Source organism: Triturus cristatus, chromosome 1_2 (genome assembly GCF_964204655.1).
Source record: "Triturus cristatus chromosome 1_2, aTriCri1.1, whole genome shotgun sequence".
Taxonomy (NCBI): domain Eukaryota; kingdom Metazoa; phylum Chordata; class Amphibia; order Caudata; family Salamandridae; genus Triturus; species Triturus cristatus.
The window spans coordinates 1,180,667,751-1,180,688,666 of NC_140580.1; the positions used below are offsets into that span (position 1 = coordinate 1,180,667,751).

The 20,916-nt window shown below is 50.2% G+C and overlaps 1 protein-coding gene across 1 annotated transcript in view; it reads right to left on the minus strand.

The window, feature by feature from the left end:
• The window catches only part of GLE1 (GLE1 RNA export mediator), a 336,359-nt gene that overhangs the window by 21,372 nt on the left and 294,071 nt on the right, over positions 1-20,916 (minus strand). The window contains exon 13 of the mRNA XM_085614075.1: positions 11,954-12,058. Within this exon, the coding sequence (XP_085470201.1) occupies positions 11,954-12,058 (105 nt within the window). The remainder of the gene's footprint in view (positions 1-11,953; positions 12,059-20,916) is intronic.

Here is a 20,916-nt window from a genome sequence, read left to right on the forward strand (position 1 = left end):
TACTCTTACGAGAGATAACGCTTGTGTTGCATTTATTTGTGAAGTTGACATAAGTCTGTTGCTGGCAGTGTATCAATCTCTGGATGCGGTGTGTAAGCAGCTAGGACCAGCCAAGTCGCTCTGTCTCTGCTGAGCGGACCAAGTCTCACTTTATCTGTGGTACGGGGGAGGGCGCCTTTAAACCAATTAATATGCTTTTGTTAGGTTAACAGGACTTCTATGTCCTCCTATGGAAAGTATTCTTCTGGTAGTTCGTCTGGAGTACAACAATAAAAAGTATGTGTCCGTGCATCTGCAGTGGGACATTTAACCCAAGAAGAGAATAACTCTGTTCTGAATGCCTCATGTGCCTCAATCACGAAGGTAATGGTCCCACCCAATGATGGAAAACCATAATCTAATAATTACATAGTAAATGCAGGTCTGCAACTTCCTGCACGGCATCCTCTGCACTAGTAACAGTAGTAGCACTTGTATCAGCGTCTCCAGTCTGAGACATTAAGAGCGGAAGTATTAAGAAAAAGAGATGAGGTTTTTGCACAATGTAGGGAACTATAATCCTTCAAACTTGAACAAACATACAGCCAATACATAGGATATACCTAATCAGCTGCGGCGGATTTTTCCCTTTCCACCCCATATTTCTCTGGGTGTGAGCAGGGGTCTCTGAGAAAGCAGGACAACTACTCAGATTTGACCGTTAACTAAGAAGCAAACCAACATTGGCGGTACCATGTCGTTTAGTTCCTAATAATACACAGGATCTGTGCGTTTAGGCAACATAAATTAGGGGATTGGTGTCCAGGCTGATTCCAGACACCCCCAAAGGATATGTTAGCATTTAGAACAGCTAGCTCACAGTGCCACCATAAGCCCCCTAAGCTTACCAAGGAGCGAATAGTTTTTGGCAACTATCGAACATAACATCAATTAATCCTTCAGGGATCGTGGAAACAGTGCAGTACCTTTGGGGACGTTTTCAATAAGCATTTATTGAGCCAGCGTCATTCTGGTATAAAACATGTTTGCTGCGACAATCATAAGATAGAAACAAATATATAAGATTACAAGCACTGACAGAGTAAATAAAAGGTAGAATTCTACCATGGTGCTACAACAGTAATTATATGCAGGCCTATCAATACATGGCAGAAATCAAGCGTACTCCTACGGTGCAAACTATCTAAGCGTACCTACGTGTACCTAGCATGCATGTGGGTGTAAAGTCAAGAATCCCCCTAGGGGGGGAGGAGCCAAGATGGCGACCGGAGCAGACGCTTGAGCGCCCGGCTCCGTCGGTCCGTGGCCTCGGACTACTATCCTGATGCTCATCCTTGCCGATTCTCGAGGTGCACCGTGTGCGAAGACGCGCTGACCGCGCTGCTGCTTTCCCGGAGTCTCAACCCGCCCGGATGCCCGAGTTCTGGGTGCTTTTGTCCTCGGCACTGAACCCTGCGCCCTTACGGCCTTTGCCGGCCTCCTGGAAGCTCCGCAGTTACCGGACCAGCTAGCGCTAACCTGAGCCCCGCGGTCCCGATCTCGCCTTGCACCATGGATCGTTGCCGGATGAGCCCGAGGAGAGACGGCCGGACACCTTCTGCATCCTGTGCCTGACGGGCTGGAGCTGTGGGGTGGGCCCCGGTGCGGTGAGTCTCCTGCCCCGCTCTGAGGACCGAGCTGCGGGGGGCTGCTGCCCCCTTTGCCTATTGCCTAGCCAGCGGCGAGGGGGACCGGCGAGAAGATAAGCGACTGTCGGCCTTTCCTGTTGCGGCGTAGACCTGAGGGGAATTGACCCCTTGCCACGACCCCCCCCCCTGGCCAGTGCACCGTATAGCGGCAAAACATGGCGTTGAGTGCCTGCTCGCGGCTGGGGGGTGATACTCCGGTCTCGCCCGCTGCCCACTTCGCCCTCCCTCTTCCGGACACCAGCTCCACAGTGCCGTCCCGGATTGCTGCTGATGTTGGGGCCCAGCTTCCGCTGACATGCGGCTCCGTTCTGGCTGTCCTGCGGGACTTTCAACTACAGATGTGCGCTGGCCTGCAGGCGCTGAGTGAGAGGTTTGACCCCATAATGTCGGCTGCGGGCCGTGAGCGCACTGTTTGTCATCCGCAGGGCGTGGGTCTCCCGGTGCTCTTGTCCTCTTGCGGGGACGCAGCGGCGGTGTATGATTGTGCTACACTGGTGCCTTCATCTAGCGCTCCCGGCGCCCAGGGTCCACCGCTCTCCACCTCAACTGCGGATACTTTGTCCCCCTGGTCATGGCAGCCTGCTTCATTGTTCCCTGCCTCACCGCGTCCGCGAGGCTATCCTGCTGAGCGATACCTAACGGCTTCGAGGGACCGTCCGCGGTGGCCCACTGCTGCCTTTTTCTGGAACTCCTGTACCTTACTTGCCAGGTTTGGATTTTATGTGGTGCAACGAGGGACCCCAATCGGTGGTCGGCGGCCATTTTGTGATCCTACTTCATCATCCTCTCACAAGCGGCCATCTTGTCTTTGTCTGCTCGGGACATGGGGCCTTCACGCAGGAGCTGGTTTAATCCCAAGCCCGCGATCGGGCCAGGGCTAGACTGACTTCTATCGCTATGGTTATGGACGGGCTGGCCTGGGACTGGGACTGTATGTATGTTTTGCGCGCACTCGTCGCGACTTGTATCCCTTGCTTAAACTGTGGTGCCATGGTATCTTTGCATGCCGTTTTTTGGCGTAGAGGGCTTCCAGTGTGTGGGGGCCATAACTGGCTGATGGTTCGGGGCGCTCTGGTGTCCAGTGGGCTCCTCCCCACCTTCTTTTCTGCTTTCTTCCCTTCTTTACTCTGTTCCTACTTTCTCTCTTCTCTATATTTCGGGTTCATTGGGCGACAGGCACTATGCTGGGGGGGGGGTAGGCCGTAGCCTCCGCATTGGTGTAGGGTGGGGGGGTAATACTCTGTTCTCAATTAGTTCTATGGGCCTTTCTTCTTTTATGTCTCTGTGCTCTACTTTCTTCGATTCGGGGTCCGGGTGTGGGGTGGATCGAGTGGGGGCGGCTCTGGAGGGGCGCGTACTTGCTCATGTGACTATCCTGATATATCTCTGCACCGCCTCACTGATTGAGATTTTACTCCCATTGTTGTTCTTACTGATGTTGCTGCTCGCCCGTGTGGTGAAGCTATCTTGCGGACTCGAATCTACTTTGCTCTTATCCTTCATTGACTTTTTTTTTCTCTGATAAAATCATCAAAAACTTAAAATTAACCTTCACCTCTCCTTCCCCGGGTTTCAAAGATATCTCCAGTATGTAACTTATAACCTGTTGTTAATCCTGACCGTTGATGCACGGGGGCTGTAATGTGGGTATCAGTGCTTTACTGTATCGTGGCCGGCCTGACGGTTGTAGGCCCGTATTTGTTCTTTTAAGATGCACGAATAAAGGTTTTTAAAAAATAAAAAAATAAAAAAAAAAAAAGAATCCCCCTAGGAATGAGCCAACCCTATTACCTGTTTGGAGAGAACAAAGGACCCCGCCTTGTTCTCGAGTTGGACACCCCGCTAGGGATGTCAGACCACTGCGTGCTGGAGCTTCTGCAGGCCTGGACCTCAGGGTCTAGTGACTGCGTGAAAGCTTCTCCTCTGGTTCCCCAGTGAAGATGTGTTTTTTACACCCACAAAATACGCTCAGGGTTTCTACCCAGATATGTAATGGCTTGCCATTATGTATAGTGGACCTGTTGACCAAGGATGATGTTAGTGGTGACTTTTGTACAGAGTTATTCTACAGAAGATGGCAATCCTGCTGTGTATGCCCTGGGCAGGGTATTAAGATATGATACTAGGACTCCTCATGCATAATAAGTGAGGCCAGTTTCGGAGAAAACTGATCGACATTTATTTAGCTCAGAACTAGGTAAAAGGTCAGTTCCAGAACCGTTAAACCGTTATGTAGAGCAAGGTAGTCAAATGAAGGTAAAAGGTTGTATTGCTACCTAGGCCTATATTGGGGTTCATAACACTCTCACCCCTGCACCTGGACAGAAGAGTCTCAATGCTCCCTATGAACAGACAACTGAGGAGGACAACACAAGATGAGCCGTCAGCAACAGGAACACTCGCACACCTGCACATGGGCAGAAGAGTCTCAATGCTCCCTATGAACAGACAACTGAGGAGGACAACACAAGATGAGCAACCAGCAACAGGAACACTCGCACACCTGCACATGGACAGAAGAGTCTCAATGCTCCCTATGAACAGACAACTGAGGAGGACAACACAAGATGAGCAACCAGCAACAGGAACACTCGCACACCTGCACATGGACAGAAGAGTCTCTGCTCCCTACACACTGACACCTGAGGAGAACACAAGATGAGCCGTCAGCATCAGGAACCCTCACACACCTGCACATGGACAGAAGAGTCTCAATGCTCCCTATGAACAGACAACTGAGGAGGACAACACAAGATGAGCCGTCAGCAACAGGAACCCTCACACACCTGCACATGGACAGAAGAGTCTCAATGCTCCCTATGAACAGACAACTGAGGAGGACAACACAAGATGAGCAACCAGCAACAGGAACACTCGCACACCTGCACATGGACAGAAGAGTCTCTGCTCCCTACACACCGACACCTGAGGAGAACACAAGATGAGCCGTCAGCATCAGGAACCCTCACACACCTGCACATGGGCAGAAGAGTCTCTGTACTCTCTACCCACCGACACCTGAAGAGGACAATACAAGATGAGCCGTCAGCATCAGGAACCCTCACACACCTGCACATGGGCAGAAGAGTCTCTGTACTCTCTACCCACCGACACCTGAAGAGGACAATACAAGATGAGCCGTCAGCATCAGGAACCCTCACACACCTGCACATGGGCAGAAGAGTCTCTGTACTCTCTACCCACAGACACCTGAAGAGGACAATACAACATGAGCCAACAGCATCAGAAACACTCACACACCTGCACATGGGCAGAAGAGTCTCTGTACTCTCTACCCACAGACACCTGAAGAGGACAATACAACATGAGCCAACAGCATCAGGAACCCTCACACACCTGCACATGGACAGAGTCTCAAAGCTCCCTATACGAGGACAACTAAGAAGGACGATGAAAGATAAACCTATAGCATGAGGAACCCTCACACACCTGCAAATGGACAGAAGAGTCTCTGCTCCCTACACACTGACACCTGAGGAGAACACAAGATGAGCCATCAGCATCAGGAACACTCACGCACCTGCACATGGGCAGAAGAGTCTCTGTACTCTCTACCCACCGACACCTGAAGAGGACAATACAAGATGAGCCGTCAGCATCAGGAACCCTCACACACCTGCACATGGGCAGAAGAGTCTCTGTACTCTCTACCCACAGACACCTGAAGAGGACAATACAACATGAGCCAACAGCATCAGAAACACACACACCTGCACATGGACAGAAGAGTCTCTGCTCCCTACACACTGACACCTGAGGAGAACACAAGATGAGCCGTCAGCATCAGGAACCCTCACACACCTGCACATGGGCAGAAGAGTCTCTGTACTCTCTACCCACCGACACCTGAAGAGGACAATACAAGATGAGCCGTCAGCATCAGGAACCCTCACACACCTGCACATGGGCAGAAGAGTCTCTGTACTCTCTACCCACAGACACCTGAAGAGGACAATACAACATGAGCCAACAGCATCAGAAACACACACACCTGCACATGGACAGAAGAGTCTCTGCTCCCAACACACTGACACCTGAGGAGAACACAAGATGAGCCGTCAGCATCAGGAACCCTCACACACCTGCACATGGACAGAAGAGTCTCAATGCTCCCTATGAACAGACAACTGAGGAGGACAACACAAGATGAGCCGTCAGCAACAGGAACCCTCACACACCTGCACATGGACAGAAGAGTCTCAATGCTCCCTATGAACAGACAACTGAGGAGGACAACACAAGATGAGCAACCAGCAACAGGAACACTCGCACACCTGCACATGGACAGAAGAGTCTCTGCTCCCTACACACCGACACCTGAGGAGAACACAAGATGAGCCGTCAGCATCAGGAACCCTCACACACCTGCACATGGGCAGAAGAGTCTCTGTACTCTCTACCCACCGACACCTGAAGAGGACAATACAAGATGAGCCGTCAGCATCAGGAACCCTCACACACCTGCACATGGGCAGAAGAGTCTCTGTACTCTCTACCCACAGACACCTGAAGAGGACAATACAACATGAGCCAACAGCATCAGAAACACACACACACCTGCACATGGACAGAAGAGTCTCTGCTCCCTACACACTGACACCTGAGGAGAACACAAGATGAGCCGTCAGCATCAGGAACCCTCACACACCTGCACATGGGCAGAAGAGTCTCTGTACTCTCTACCCACCGACACCTGAAGAGGACAATACAAGATGAGCCGTCAGCATCAGGAACCCTCACACACCTGCACATGGACAGAGTCTCAAAGCTCCCTATACGAGGACAACTAAGAAGGACGATGAAAGATAAACCTATAGCATGAGGAACCCTCACACACCTGCAAATGGACAGAAGAGTCTCAATGCTCCCTACACACCGACACCCGAGTTCAACACAATATGAAGAGTCAACAGCATCAGGACCCTCACACACCTGCACATGTACAGAAGAGACTTAATGCTCCCTACACACAGACACCGGAGAAAGACAACGCAAGATGAGCCAACAGCATCAGGAACCCTCACACACCTGCACATGGACAGAAGAGTCTCTGCTCCCTACACACTGACACCTGAGGAGAACACAAGATGAGCCGTCAGCATCAGGAACCCTCACACACCTGCACATGGGCAGAAGAGTCTCTGTACTCTCTACCCACAGACACCTGAAGAGGACAATACAAGATGAGCCAACAGCATCAGGATCCCTCACACACCTGCACAGGATTGAAGAGTCTCAAAGCTCCCTACACACAGACACCCAAGGAGGACAATGCAAGATAAGCCAACAGCATCAGGAACCCACATACACCGGCACATGGACAGAAGAGTCTCAATGCTCCCTACATATGGACACCTGAAGAGGACAACGCAAGATGAGCTAACAGCTTCAGGAACCCTCACACATCTGCACCGGATAGTAGAGTCTCAATGCTCCCTACACACAGACATCTGAGGAGGACAATGCAAGATGAGCCACTAGCATCAGGAACCCTCACACACCTGCACATGGACATTAGAGTCTCAATGCTCCCTATATACAGACACTTGAGGAGGACAATGAAAGATGAGTCAACATGAACCCTCACACACCTGCACATGGATAGAAGAGTCTCTGTATTCCCAACACACGGACACCTGAGGAAGACCATATAAGAGCCAACAGCATCAGGGACCCTCATACACCGGCACATGGACAGAAGAGTCTCAATGCTCCCTACATAGGGACACCTGAGGAGGACAACACGATATGAAGAACCAACAGCACCAGGAACCCTCACCACCTGCACATGGACAGAAGAGTCTCTGTATTCCCTACACACGGACACCTGAGAAAGACAATACAAGAAGAGTCAACAGCATCAAGAACCCTCATACACCTGCACATGTACAGAAGAGACTTAATGCTCCCTACACACAGACACCTAAGGAGGACAATGCAAGATGAGCCAACAGCATCAGGAACCCTCACACACCTGCACATGGGCAGAAGTGTCTCTGTACTCTCTACCCACAGAAACCTGAAGAGGACAATACAACATGAGCCAACAGCATCAGGAACCCTCACACACCTGCACAGGATTGAAGAGTCTCAATGCTCCCTACACACAGACACCCAAGGAGGACAATGCAAGATAAGCCAACAGCATCAGGAACCCACATACCCCTGCACATGGGCAGAAGAGACTCCCTGCTCCGTACACACAGACACTTAAGGAGGACAATGCAAGATGAGCCAACAGCATCAGGTACCCTCACACATCGGTGCATGCGCACACACCTGACTCTCGAACACTCTACCCACCTTCCTGCACCTGCAGGGGCAAACATGCAGGGAGACATCTATTTGGGAGGTTTACTTTACAGAAACACAAGTGGACATCACCCCAGTGTTATGGAGAGGACCAACTTCTCCATCCCTAGGAGAGTGATGAGCATGGGAAACGAATACAAGCACAGAGGAACACACACACCAAAGCAACCACTACAGGCAGAAAGAAAGGTTTAGTGGGCTTCCCCACAAATTCACTTTGGGGACAAAAGTGAGAAACACAAAGAGAAATCTTCCTCTCCGTGCCGGAGACGTGGTGAACGATGAGGCAACATCCTTTTTCCACCTCCCTCAGCCTCCCTGGAGGAATGGAGTGCAGTGGAGTTACTCTTGCCCGCAGGAGGAATGAAGTGCAGTGCACTTTTGCCCCAAACAGGAAAGAATGGAGCGTAGTGCACTTCCTCCTGCCCCAAGGAGGACAGGAGCACAGTTCACTTCCTCCTGCCCTAAGGAGTGGTACTGGAGCGAAGTGCACTTACTCCTGGCCCAAGGAGGAGGACTGGAGGGTAGTGCTCTTAGTCCTGGCCCAGGAGGAGGACTGGAGCGCAGTGCACTTACTTCTTGCCCAGGAGGAGGACTGGAGTGCAGTGCACTTACTCCTGCTCCAGGGAGAAGGAATGGAGCGCAGTGCACTTACTTCTGCACCGGGAGGAGGAATGGAGCACAGTACACTTACTCCAGTGCAGCCCAAGGAGCAGAGTGAGGGGCAGAGCGAGCGGGGCAGGGCAAGGAGCACAGCAAAGAGCACAGCGTGAGAAGTAAAGCAGGGGGAGAGGCAGCGCGAAGGGCAGTACAAGGAGGAGCACAGCAAGGAGCGGAGCAAAGGGCAGTGCAAAGAGCGGTGCAAGGAGCACAGCGCAAGGGGTAGGAGCACAGGAAATAGCAGCGCAAGTATTAGTAGCTAGGAGCAGTAGCAAGGAGCACAGGAAAAAGCCGCACAATGAGCACAGGAAAGAGCCGCGCAACGAGCACAGGAAAGGAAAGAGCCGCGCAACGAGCACAGGAAAGAGCCGCGCAAAGAGCACGGGAACGAGCCAGCGCAAGGAGCACGGGAAAGAGCCAGCGCAAGGAGCACGGGAAAGAGCCAGCGCAAGGAGCACGGGAAAGAGCCAGCGCAAGGAGCACGGGAAAGAGCCAGCGCAAGGAGCACGGGAAAGAGCCAGCGCAAGGAGCACGGGAAAGAGCCAGCGCAAGGAACACAGGAAGTAGCGCATGGGACAGAGCAAGGAGCACAGGAAAGAGCAGAGCAAGGAGCACAGGAAAGAGCAGAGCAAGGAGCACAGGAAAGAGCAGAGCAAGGAGCACAGGAAAGCAAGGAGCAGGAGATAGGAGCACAGGAAAGAGCAGCTTTAGGAGCACAGGAAAGAGCAGCACTGTGAGCACAGGAAAGAGGAGTGCAAGGAGCACAGGAAAGCAGAGCACGGAGCAGGCGCAAGGAACAGCTAGTGTTCACCACCAGAGCGCGAGAGATTAGGAAACCAGTTGCACTCTCCCACTAACTATATTCACACACATATGAGCAACTGATTACTTGGAAGATGTTTGGGGAAACCATCTGGTTCCCAATTTTGTATCAGAATTGGGTGCCACCTCTGCCTAGTTCTTACTCCTAGTGGGGTATGCAAAGATATTGGAGTAGACGCCTCACTCACTTACTGTGACATGCTTCATCATCGACGCCTATCCGCACCCTGGTAAGGTGATACTACCAGGGCGGACTCAACCCTAGATGGAATGGGAGTTCTTAGATAAAGCAAGCTGGATAATCAGGGACCAAGAACGTTGATAAATTAAAAATACCTCAAGGTAAACCCAAAGATTTCGCTTCATTAAGAGGGTACCTTGGGTATAGATAAAGTATGAGTTTATTGGGTTCTATTGAATCTTACCACTCAATTATACCCAATTATTCCTATGCCAACATGTTTCGACCCTCACTATGAGCCCAAACGGGTCTTGGGGCGTTGGGGCGGTCTCGTCGGTGTCCCTGTCCTTTCTTGTGCACACACACCATGCACACTCATGAGGCCTAAAGCTCTCACCAGTCTCTGCTCATTGTTTGAAAGGAATTTTTCCTCTGGTATGATTTTTCAAGGGTAATGCGGTTTGTGCGGGATGGTGCTGTCTTGTAGTCACACATTCGTCAAAGAACAGGCACCTCGGGATTACCTAGGTCCTGCCACTGCGACCGCCGCCAAGCAGAGCAAGAAGCACAGGAATGCGCAAGGAGCACAGGAAAGAGGAGCGCCAAGAGCACAGGAAAGAGGAGCGCCAGGAGCACAGGAAAGAGCAGCACTAGGAGCACAGGAAAGAGGATCGCTAGGAGCGCAGGAAAGAGGAGCGCCAGGAGCACAGGAAAGAGGAGCGCAAGGAGCACAGGAAAGAGCAGCGCCAGGAGCACAGGAAAGAGGATCGCCAGGAGCGCAGGAAAGAGGAGCGCCAGGAGCACAGGATAGAGCAGCACTAGGAGCACAGGAAAGAGGAGCGCCAAGAGCACAGGAAAGAGGAGCGCAAGGAGCACAGGAAAGAGGAGCGCAAGGAGCACAGGAAAGAGCAGCACTAGGAGCGCAGGAAAGAGGATCGCTAGGAGCGCAGGAAAGAGGAGCGCCAGGAGCACAGGAAAGAGGAGCGCAAGGAGCACAGGAAAGAGCAGCACTAGGAGCGCAGGAAAGAGGATCGCTAGGAGCGCAGGAAAGAGGAGCGCCAGGAGCACAGGAAAGAGGAGCGCCAGGAGCACAGGAAAGAGGAGCGCCAGGAGCACAGGAAAGAGGAGCGCCAGGAGCACAGGAAAGAGGAGCGCCAGGAGCACAGGAAAGAGCAGCACTAGGAGCACAGGAAAGAGGAGCGCAAGGAGCACAGGGAAGAGCAGCGCTAGGAGCACAGGAAAGAGGAGCGCCAGGAGCACAGGAAAGAGGAGCGCCAGGAGCACAGGAAAGAGGAGCGCAAGGAGCACAGGAAAGAGCAGCACTAGGAGCACAGGAAAGAGGATCGCTAGGAGCGCTAGGAGCACAGGAAAGAGGAGCGCAAGGAGCAGCTACTCACACCCCTCAACACCAACCCCTCGCAACCAGTGAGGAGTGAGGGATCATGGGCACTGGCCTGCTGTCCGCCTCTTGCCAGCTGTGCAAGAACCGACCTCTGCCAGTCGAGGAGAGGCAGTGGGCAGGAAAGCCCAGCTTTAAGCAGTAGAACTGTTGGGCCTTCATCCCAGAGTCTGCCCCTGTCACACCGGACAGGTTCGGAAGGAAGAAAAATGAAAAAAAAGGTACACAAATAACCCAGAGCACCATCTTTGCCAATCTCTCCTCCATGACATGAGGCAAAGGGTTGAATTATTAGGAAATAAGATTGCTTCTCACTGTGACCAATGAAGTACATTGGGAGGCACTTCATGTTCTGTGTGGGAAGCTACAATTCAATGCTGTGTCAGGCAATGTCTGCAATATCCCAGAAGTAGAATGACATCTTGCCTTGTTTGATACAAGCAGGTGTCCAATGGAGTTAATCTAAGAGGATAAGCAAGGTTAAACACTTTTACTCAAGTAACACTTACAGATCGGCTAGAAACATTTGCAGCATCAGCGGGGCACAGAGTTGAGTTCATTTGAATCTCTGTCCTTGGGTCTGAGTAAAGGAGGAAGCGGTGTGTGCCATTCAGTATAACCTGCAAAGCTCGGCTTCCATGTGCCGTGTAAGGAGAGTTTAACAGAAGAATCTGAAAGTTTCCGGTGAGGACTGGCAGAGTCCATCAAAGGGAGCCCCTGAGACCTTCCTAAAGAGAGCACATAGTGAACAGGAACTGCAGCTGGTCTGGAAACACTACACACTCAGAGGAGAACCATGCAAACCATGCTTCAGGACACAGTATCTACCTGGAGAGACAGCCGCAGCAACAGAGAACAGATAGAGCTCACCTCCAGGAAATCAAACAGCAGCGTGGCTGTCACATCCACCAAGGGCTCTGTGTTTAACATCTGAGCGAGCCACTGCCATCCGTGATTCAACCCATGAGGATGGCCCTGCAGGAAAGGATACAGGTACAGAGACAGTGAGTCAGCAGTTTGCTCCATGGGAAACTATAGACACTGAATGAGTCAGCAGAATACCATCCCCTACAGCATAACCTCCCCTAGAGAACATAGGTACAGAGAGAGTAAGTCAGCAGTATACTCCATGAGAGACTAGCCTTCCCCTAGAGGACACAGGTACAGCGAAAGAGAGAGCCAGACGTATACTCCATGAGACACTAGCCTTCCCCTAGAGGACACTGATACAGAGAGAGTGAGTCAGCAGTATACTGCACGAGACACTAGCCTTCCCCTAGGACATTGATACAGAGTGCGAGCCAGCGGTACACTCCATGAGACCCTAGCCTTCGCCTAGAGAACACAGGTAGAAACAGTGCGAGTCAGCAGCAAACTCCATTGGACACTCTAGACAGTGAGTGAGTCAGCAGTATACCATCCATTACAGAACACCAGTAGAGAGAGAGTAAGTCAGCAGTACATTCCATGAGACAGTAGCCTTCCCCTAGAGGACATGGGTACAGAGTGAGTCAGCAGTGTACCCATGAGTCACTAACCTTCCCCTAGAGGACACTGGTACAGAGTGAGTCAGCAGTGTACCCATGAGTCACTAACCTTCGCCTAGAGGACACTGGTACAGAGTGAGTCGGCAGTGTACCCATGAGTCACTAACCTTCGCCTAGAGGACACTGGTACAGAGTGAGTCGGCAGTGTACCCATGAGTCACTAACCTTCCCCTGGAGGACACAGGTACAGAGTGAGTCGGCAGTGTACCCATGAGTCACTAACCTTCGCCTAGAGGACACTGGTACAGAGTGAGTTGGCAGTGTACCCATTAGACACTAACCTTCGCCTAGAGGACACTGGTACAGAGTGAGTCGGCAGTGTACCCATTAGACACTAACCTTCCCCTAGAGGACACGGGTACAGACTGAGTCAGCAGAATACTCCATGAGACACTAGCCTTCCCCTGGAGGACACAGGTACAGAGAGAGAGAGAGACAGACGTATACTCCATGAGACACTAGCCTTCGCCTAGAGGACAGGGGTACAGAGACAGTGAGTCAGCAGTACATTGCATGAGACACTAGCCTTTCTCTAGAGGGTACAGGTACGAGAGAGAATGAGTCAGAAGTATGCTCCATGTGACACTATAGACTGAGTGAGTGAGTCAGCAGTATACCATGCCCTACAGGACACAGGTACGAGAGAGAATGAGTCAGCAGTATACTCCATGTGACACTATAGACTGAGTGAGTGAGTCAGCAGTATACCATCCCCTACAGGACACAGGTACAGAGAGAGAGAGTCAGCAGTATACTCCATGAGACAGTATCCTTCCGCTAGAGGACACAGGTACAGAGAGAGAGCGAGTCCGCAGTATACTCCATGAAACAGTATCCTTCCCCTAGAGGACACGGGTATAGAGAGACTGAGTCAGCAGTACACCCCATGAGACACAAGCCTTCCCTGGTAGACACAGGTGTGAGAGTCTGCAGTATACCCATGAGACACTAACCTTCCCCTAGAGGACATGGGTACAAAGAAAGCAAATCAGCAGTACACTCCATGAGACACAAGCCTTCCCTGGTGGACACAGGTGTGAGAGTCTGCAGTATACCCAGGAGACACTAACCTTCCCCTAGAGGACATGGGTACAGAGAAAGCGAGTCAGAAGTACACTCCATGAGACACTTGCCTTCGAATACAGGAAACAGTTACAGAGAGAGAGAGAGAGAGAGAGAGTCACAGTATACTACATGAGACACTAAACTTCGCCTAGAGGACACAGGTACAGAGAGAAAGTGCGCCGGAAGTATACTTCATGACACACTAACCTTCCCCTAGAGGACACGAGTACAGAGAGAGTGAGTCAGCAGTATACCATTGTGAGAAAGTGCCATCTTTCTTGCATGGTATGCCCCCCACTTTTTGCTAAATTGCTGAATGTACTTCGATTGAGTGTACCCTGGGTTCCTGCCAATCAGGTGCCCAGGGCCTATGTTCTTTCCTTAAACCACACAAACTCCAAATTGGAAAACCCTAGCCACATGTCAGCCCCTAGTAAATGGTACCCTAGGTACCCAGGGCCTTGTGGCCAGGGAAGGCCTCTAAGGGCTGCAGCACTCATTGTGCCACCCTCCGAGGCCCTGTACCCTTACACACACACTGCCCTTGCAGGCTGAGTGTCTGGGTGCAGGACAAAACAAAGAGTCGACATGGCACACATCACTGTGTACCATGCCCATCACCTACACTGCCAAGGCATATGCCAGCCACCCCTCTAGCTGGGTGCATAACGCCTATGGTGTGGGCACAGGAGCAGGAACCCTGTGCCCCTACAGTACCCGGGTCCATTCCTGGGCACTGTAAGTGCAGTGCTGTCATTTAAGAGTACATGGTGCTGAGAGCTTGTCAAACACGAGCTCCACAACACCATATTGGCAACACTGAAGCCTGGGAAGTTTGGTATCAAACTTCTCAGCACATTGAACCCACACTGATGCCAGTGTAGGATTTAATGTACTAAGCACCCCAGAGGGCATCTTAGAGATGCCCCCTTACAGCTAACTTACAATCCACGTCTGCTCTGAGGCTGCCCAGGCTGCCACACAGCAGACACGTTGCTGGACCCCTGGGTGGGAGAGCCCCTGCTCTCTCGGGCCTGCAACAATGCACATCCTGGGTGAGGTGAGAAATCTCCTCCCCCAGGATGAGCAAAGGGAAGCTTTAAAGGCAGGCCGCCATTTGGAGTTTCCCCAGGCCACTGCAACCCCCCACTCTGGCGGGAAGCTTGGCCGGAAACCCCATACAAGGACAGGGGATGTGCCAGCCTGCCCACCCCACCCCTCAGGTGGGGGAGGCGAGGTGAAGCACATCTCTAGGCTCTCGCCATCTTGAAGATGGGAGGCCCTACCCTATCAGGATTAGGCTACTGCCCCCCTCCCACAGGAGAGAGGCAGGATAGGGGGTGTACCCACCCCAGGACAAGGACCCATTGGTCCCTGGCCTTCACCTACCTGTAACGCCCCTAAATCTAGTATTTAGGGGCCCCCTGAACCTTCCTTCCTTAGATTCCAGATAGAAAATTACAAGAAGAGCAAGAAGAACAAAGACCTGCCCTGCAGCTGCTAAAAAGAGAAGAAGACACTAACTGCTTAGGCCCCAGCCCTACCGGCCTGTCGACTCTCGAACCTGCACCAGCGCGGCATCTCTCGTGGCCAGCAACCTCACCAACCCCGGAGGACCTGGCTACCTTTTGGCTCTAAGCCCCTGGGACTCCCATGAGTAGAGGCTCTACTCAAGAAACCTATTTTTAACCCCTGGCAGCAGCCCGGAACCGCGGACCCAACACACTCTGCACCAGCCAAGCCTGGCCAGTGCCGGAGTGGACAAAGACCCTGAGGACGACCCCACGGCGACTGTGACCCCGAGTCCAGCACCCAAGGACCCCCCTCGACATCCCGGAGGAAGCCTGCAGCCTCAGAACCAAGTGCCACCCCAACCGCGATCAACCAGAGGGTAAGATTCCCGACGTCAAAAGGCACCCCTGCACCCGGCGCCCTGCGGCCCCCTGTGCCCAATCCCGGGGTACCCACCTAACCTACAACTACCCAACTTACCTCTCGAAGTGGTGGTGGCACCTGAAACATCCTCGTCCCCGAGCCTGCAGCCTTTTTCCAAACCGGAACATTCCCATTGATTTCCATTGAGCGCCCGAAGGCTCAAAAGCACCCTGCACCCAGCCGCCCGAGTGGCCCTGGCAGTGCCCTCTCTACACTAACCTACTTCCCCACTTGCCCTGAGTAAGTGACCAGGAGCCCAGCTCCCACAGCCGCGTGGCTTGCCAGACAGCAGCCACCAACCAAGGCCCCCCCTATCCCTCATAGGATAACATTGGGCCTAACTCTCTCTGCACCCGGCCGTCCTGAAACCGCTGAGGGTGAACCAACTGTACCTACCCAACACTGGGGGACCCCTGAGTCCATGCCCGGAATTTCAACTCTGCCAGTCGAGTACTTACCCTTAAACCGCTAACTTCATTTTCCTCATAGGGTAACATTGACTGGCTTTTTCTTCAAAAATCTTCTAAGTGTGAACTTTTCAAAACTGCAAAAATTCACCAAAAATCAGCCAAGAGACAAAAACGAATTTACTCACCTGCTCCTAGGTGAGCTCCCAGTGCTGGATCTTGGTGCCCAGCCCTGACCCTGAAAAGTGTTCACAACTATACTTACCTTTAACTCATTTTTCTCCCATAGGAAACCAGTCTGCTTTTCTGTGAAATTTCTTCTAAGTGTCTATTTTTGCAAATTTGAAATATTCTTTTAAAATCGTACCATTTCTGCAAACAAAATTACTTACCTGCTTTTGATAAGGACCCCAGTCCTGGGTCTAGGTACCCAGTCCTGGATTACTAAAGTAACGATAAAGTACTCTACCTGCAATTTGAATTTCTTGCCATAGAGATCCATTGAATGTTCTCTTTGAAATATTTTCTAAGTGCTGACTTTTGAAATAGCTAAATATTATTTAAAAATCATTACAGTTATTAAGTCGACTTTCATCACTTGATTCTGAATACTGACCCAAGGCTGGTTCTAGGAGCCAGACCTGGAATTCCAAAAGTAATCTGAAAAGTAATTTATTACCAATAACCTGAATGTACCATTGAGCTCAATGCATTGTTATGTTTAGGAAATAGGATTGTTTATTGCAACCAACTGTGACTGTTTACACAAATTTATTGCTTAAGACAAAAGTATTTATATTCAACCTCTAATTCTGAGAAAGTATATTTTTACCCCCTTTGTGGTTCTAAAAATAAAACAAGCATATATTTTATATATATAAACCATTGGCCTAGAGTTTAGTTATTGAGTGTGTGAGACCATTTGCTGAATGAGTGGGTGCAACAAATACTTTACACTGTCCTCTGGTACTGCCTTACTGCTCGACCAAGCTACCACTTTTGAGAGTAAGGTCATACCTGACTTTGACCTCTATCAGCCTCTGGGGGACTGTGGACTCTCTACACCCTGTACCTATTAGGGAACAGTATATACAGAGCCACTTTCTCACAACCATCCCCTACAGGACACAGGTACAGAGAGAGAGAGAGTCAGCAGTATACTCCATGAGACAGTATCCTTCCGCTAGAGGACACAGGTACAGAGAGAGAGCGAGTCCGCAGTATACTCCATGAAACAGTATCCTTCCCCTAGAGGACACGGGTATAGAGAGACTGAGTCAGCAGTACACTCCATGAGACACAAGCCTTCCCTGGTGGACACAGGTGTGAGAGTCTGCAGTATACCCAGGAGACACTAACCTTCCCCTAGAGGACATGGGTACAGAGAAAGTGAGTCAGAAGTACACTCCATGAGACACTTGCCTTCGAATACAGGAAACAGTTACAGAGAGAGTCAGCAGTATACTACATGAGAGACTAAACTTCGCCTAGAGGACACAGGTACAGAGAGAAAGTGCGCCGGAAGTATACTTCATGACACACTAACCTTCCCCTAGAGGACACAAGTACAGAGAGAGTGAGTCAGCATTACAGTTCATGAGACAGTATCCTTCCCCTAGAGGACACAGGTACAGAGAGAGAGCGAGTCAGCAGTATACTCCATGAAACAGTATCCTTCCCCTAGAGGACACAGGTAGAGAGAGGGAGTGAGTCAGCAGTACACTTCATGAGACAGTATCCTTCCCCTAGAGGACACGGGTATAGAGAGACTGAGTCAGCAGTACACTCCATGAGACACAAGCCTTCCCTGGTGGACACAGGTGTGAGTCTGCAGTATACCCATGAGACACTAACCTTCCCCTAGAGGACATGGGTACAAAGAAAGCGAGTAAGCAGTACACTCCATAAGACACTAGCGTTCCCCTAGTGGACACAGGTACAGAGTGTGAGAGTCTGCAGTATACCCATGAGGCACTAACCTTCCCCTAGAGGACACAGGTACAGAGAAAGCGAGTCAGCAGTACACTCCATGAGACACTTGCCTTCGAATACAGGAAACAGTTACAGAGAGAAAGAGAGTCAGCAGTATACTACATGAGAGACTAAACTTCGCCTAGAGTACACAGGTACAGAGAAAAAGTGCGCCAGAAGTATACTTCATGACACACTAACCTTCCCCTAGAGGACACGAGTACAGAGAGAGTGAGTCAGCAGTATACCATCCCCTACAGAACACCAGTAGAGAGAGCGCAAGTCAGCAGTACATTCCATGAGACAGTAGCCTTCCCCTTGAGGACATGAGTACAGAGTGAGTCGGCAGTGTACCCATGAGTCACTAACCTTCGCCTAGAGAACACGGGTACCGAGAGCGAGTCAGCCAGCAGTACACTCCATGAAACACTAGCCTTCCCCTAGAGGACACAGGTACAGAGAGAGAGCCAGACGTATACTCCATGAGACACTAGCCTTCGCCTAGAGGACAAGGGTACAGAGACAGTGAGTCAGCAGTACATTGCATGAGACACTAGCCTTTCCCTAGAGGGCACAGGTACGAGAGAGAATGAGTCAGCAGTATAATCCATGTGACACTATAGACTGAGTGAGTGAGTCAGCAGTATACCATGCCCTACAGGACACAGGTACGAGAGAGAATGAGTCAGCAGTATACTCCATGTGACACTATAGACTGAGTGAGTGAGTCAGCAGTATACCATCCCCTACAGGACACAGGTACAGAGAGAGAGCGAGTCAGCAGTATACTCCATGAGACAGTATCCTTCCGCTAGAGGACACAGGTACAGAGAGAGAGCGAGTCCGCAGTATACTCCATGAAACAGTATCCTTCCCCTAGAGGACACGGTTATAGAGAGACTGAGTCAGCAGTACACTCCATGAGACACAAGCCTTCCCTGGTGGACCCAGGTGTGAGAGTCTGCAGTATACCAATGAGACACTAACCTTCCCCTAGAGGACATGGGTACAAAGAAAGCAAGTCAGCAGTACACTCCATGGAACACAAGCCTTCCCTGGTGGATACAGGTGTGAGAGTCTGCAGTATACCCATGAGACACTAACCGTCCCCTAGAGGACATGGGTACAGAGAAAGCGAGTCAGCAGTACACTCCATGAGACACAAGCCTTCCCTGGTGGACACAGGTGTGAGTCTGCAGTATACCCATGAGACACTAACCTTCCCCTAGAGGACATGGGTACAAAGAAAGCGAGTAAGCAGTACACTCCATAAGACACTAGCCTTCCCCTAGTGGACACAGGTACAGAGTGTGAGAGTCTGCAGTATACCCATGAGGCACTAACCTTCCCCTAGAGGACACAGGTACAGAGAAAGCGAGTCAGCAGTACACTCCATAAGACACTTGCCTTCGAATACAGGAAACAGTTACAGAGAGAAAGAGAGTCAGCAGTATACTACATGAGAGACTAAACTTCGCCTAGAGGACACAGGTACAGAGAGAAAGTGCGCCGGAAGTATACTTCATGACACACTAACCTTCCCCTAGAGGACACGTGTAGAGAGAGAGTGAGTCAGCATTACAGTTCATGAGACAGTATCCTTCCCCTATAGGACACAGGTACAGAGAGATTGTGAGACAGCAGTATACCCATGAGACACTAGCCTTCTCCTAGAGAACACGGATACAGAGAGAGTGTGAGAAAGTGGCTCTGTATATACTGTTCCCAAATAGGTACTGGGTGTACAGAGTCCACAGAGGTTTGGCAGAGATTAAAGTTAGATATAACCTTACTCTCTAAAGTGGTAGCTTGGTCAAGCAGTAAGGCAGTATCAGAGGACAGTGTAAAGCATTTGTTGCACCCACTCAGTCAGCAAATGGTCTCACACACTCAATAACTGAACTCTAGGCCAATGGTTTATATAAAAATATATGGTTTTATTTTAGAACAATAGGAATCAAAATATAGTTTCTCAGAATGAGATACTTTAGTTAAATACTTTGCAATAGGCAATTGACTTTTGCAGATAATAGTTACAGTTTTGTTGCAATAGGCAACACAATTTCAAACAATAATACATTGAGCTCAATGAGAATTTTAAGTTATGTACAATTGATTACTTTCAGGATTACTTTTCTAACTCCAGGACTGGATCCTAGATTCAGTCCTGGGACAGTTCTTGGAAACGAGTAAATACGTTTTAGTTACTGTTGTGATTTTTAAGCAATATTTTGCTATTTTAAAAGTTGACACTTAGAAACTTTTTCTAATCAAATTACCAATGGTATCCTATGGAAGGAAATTCACTTAGCAGGTAAGTGGGGTTATGGTTACTTTTTCTAGGTCAGTGTTGGATCCTGGATCCAGCACTAGTGTACCACCTGTAAGCAGCTGAGAAACTGCGTTTAAAGTTATACAGGCGATTTTTAAGGAATATTTAGAAGTTTGCAAAATCGACACTTAAAAGAAATTTCACAGAAAAACAGTCTATGGTTCCCTCATGGAAGTAAATTCAAGTTACTGGTAAAGTATGTTCTCATTACTTTAGTAATCCAGGGTTTGGCTCCTAGGCTCAGTACTGGGGCACCTATCTAAAACAGGTAAGTAATTAAGTTTTCACAGTTGGTACGATTTTTAAAGAATATTTGTAGTTTGCAAAAATCGACACTTAGAAGAAATTTCACAGAAAAACAGTCAATGGTTTCCTATGGGAGAAAATTGAGTTAGTGGTAAGTACGGTTGTAAGTACTTTTCAGGGTCAGTGCTGGGCACCAAGATCCAGCACTGGGATGTCTCCTAATAGCAGGTGAGTATTTCTGTTTTAGTTACTCGGTTGATTTTAGGTGAATATTTTAAAGTTTAGAAACTCCACACTTAGAAAAAAATTCAGAAGAAGCCAGTCAATGTT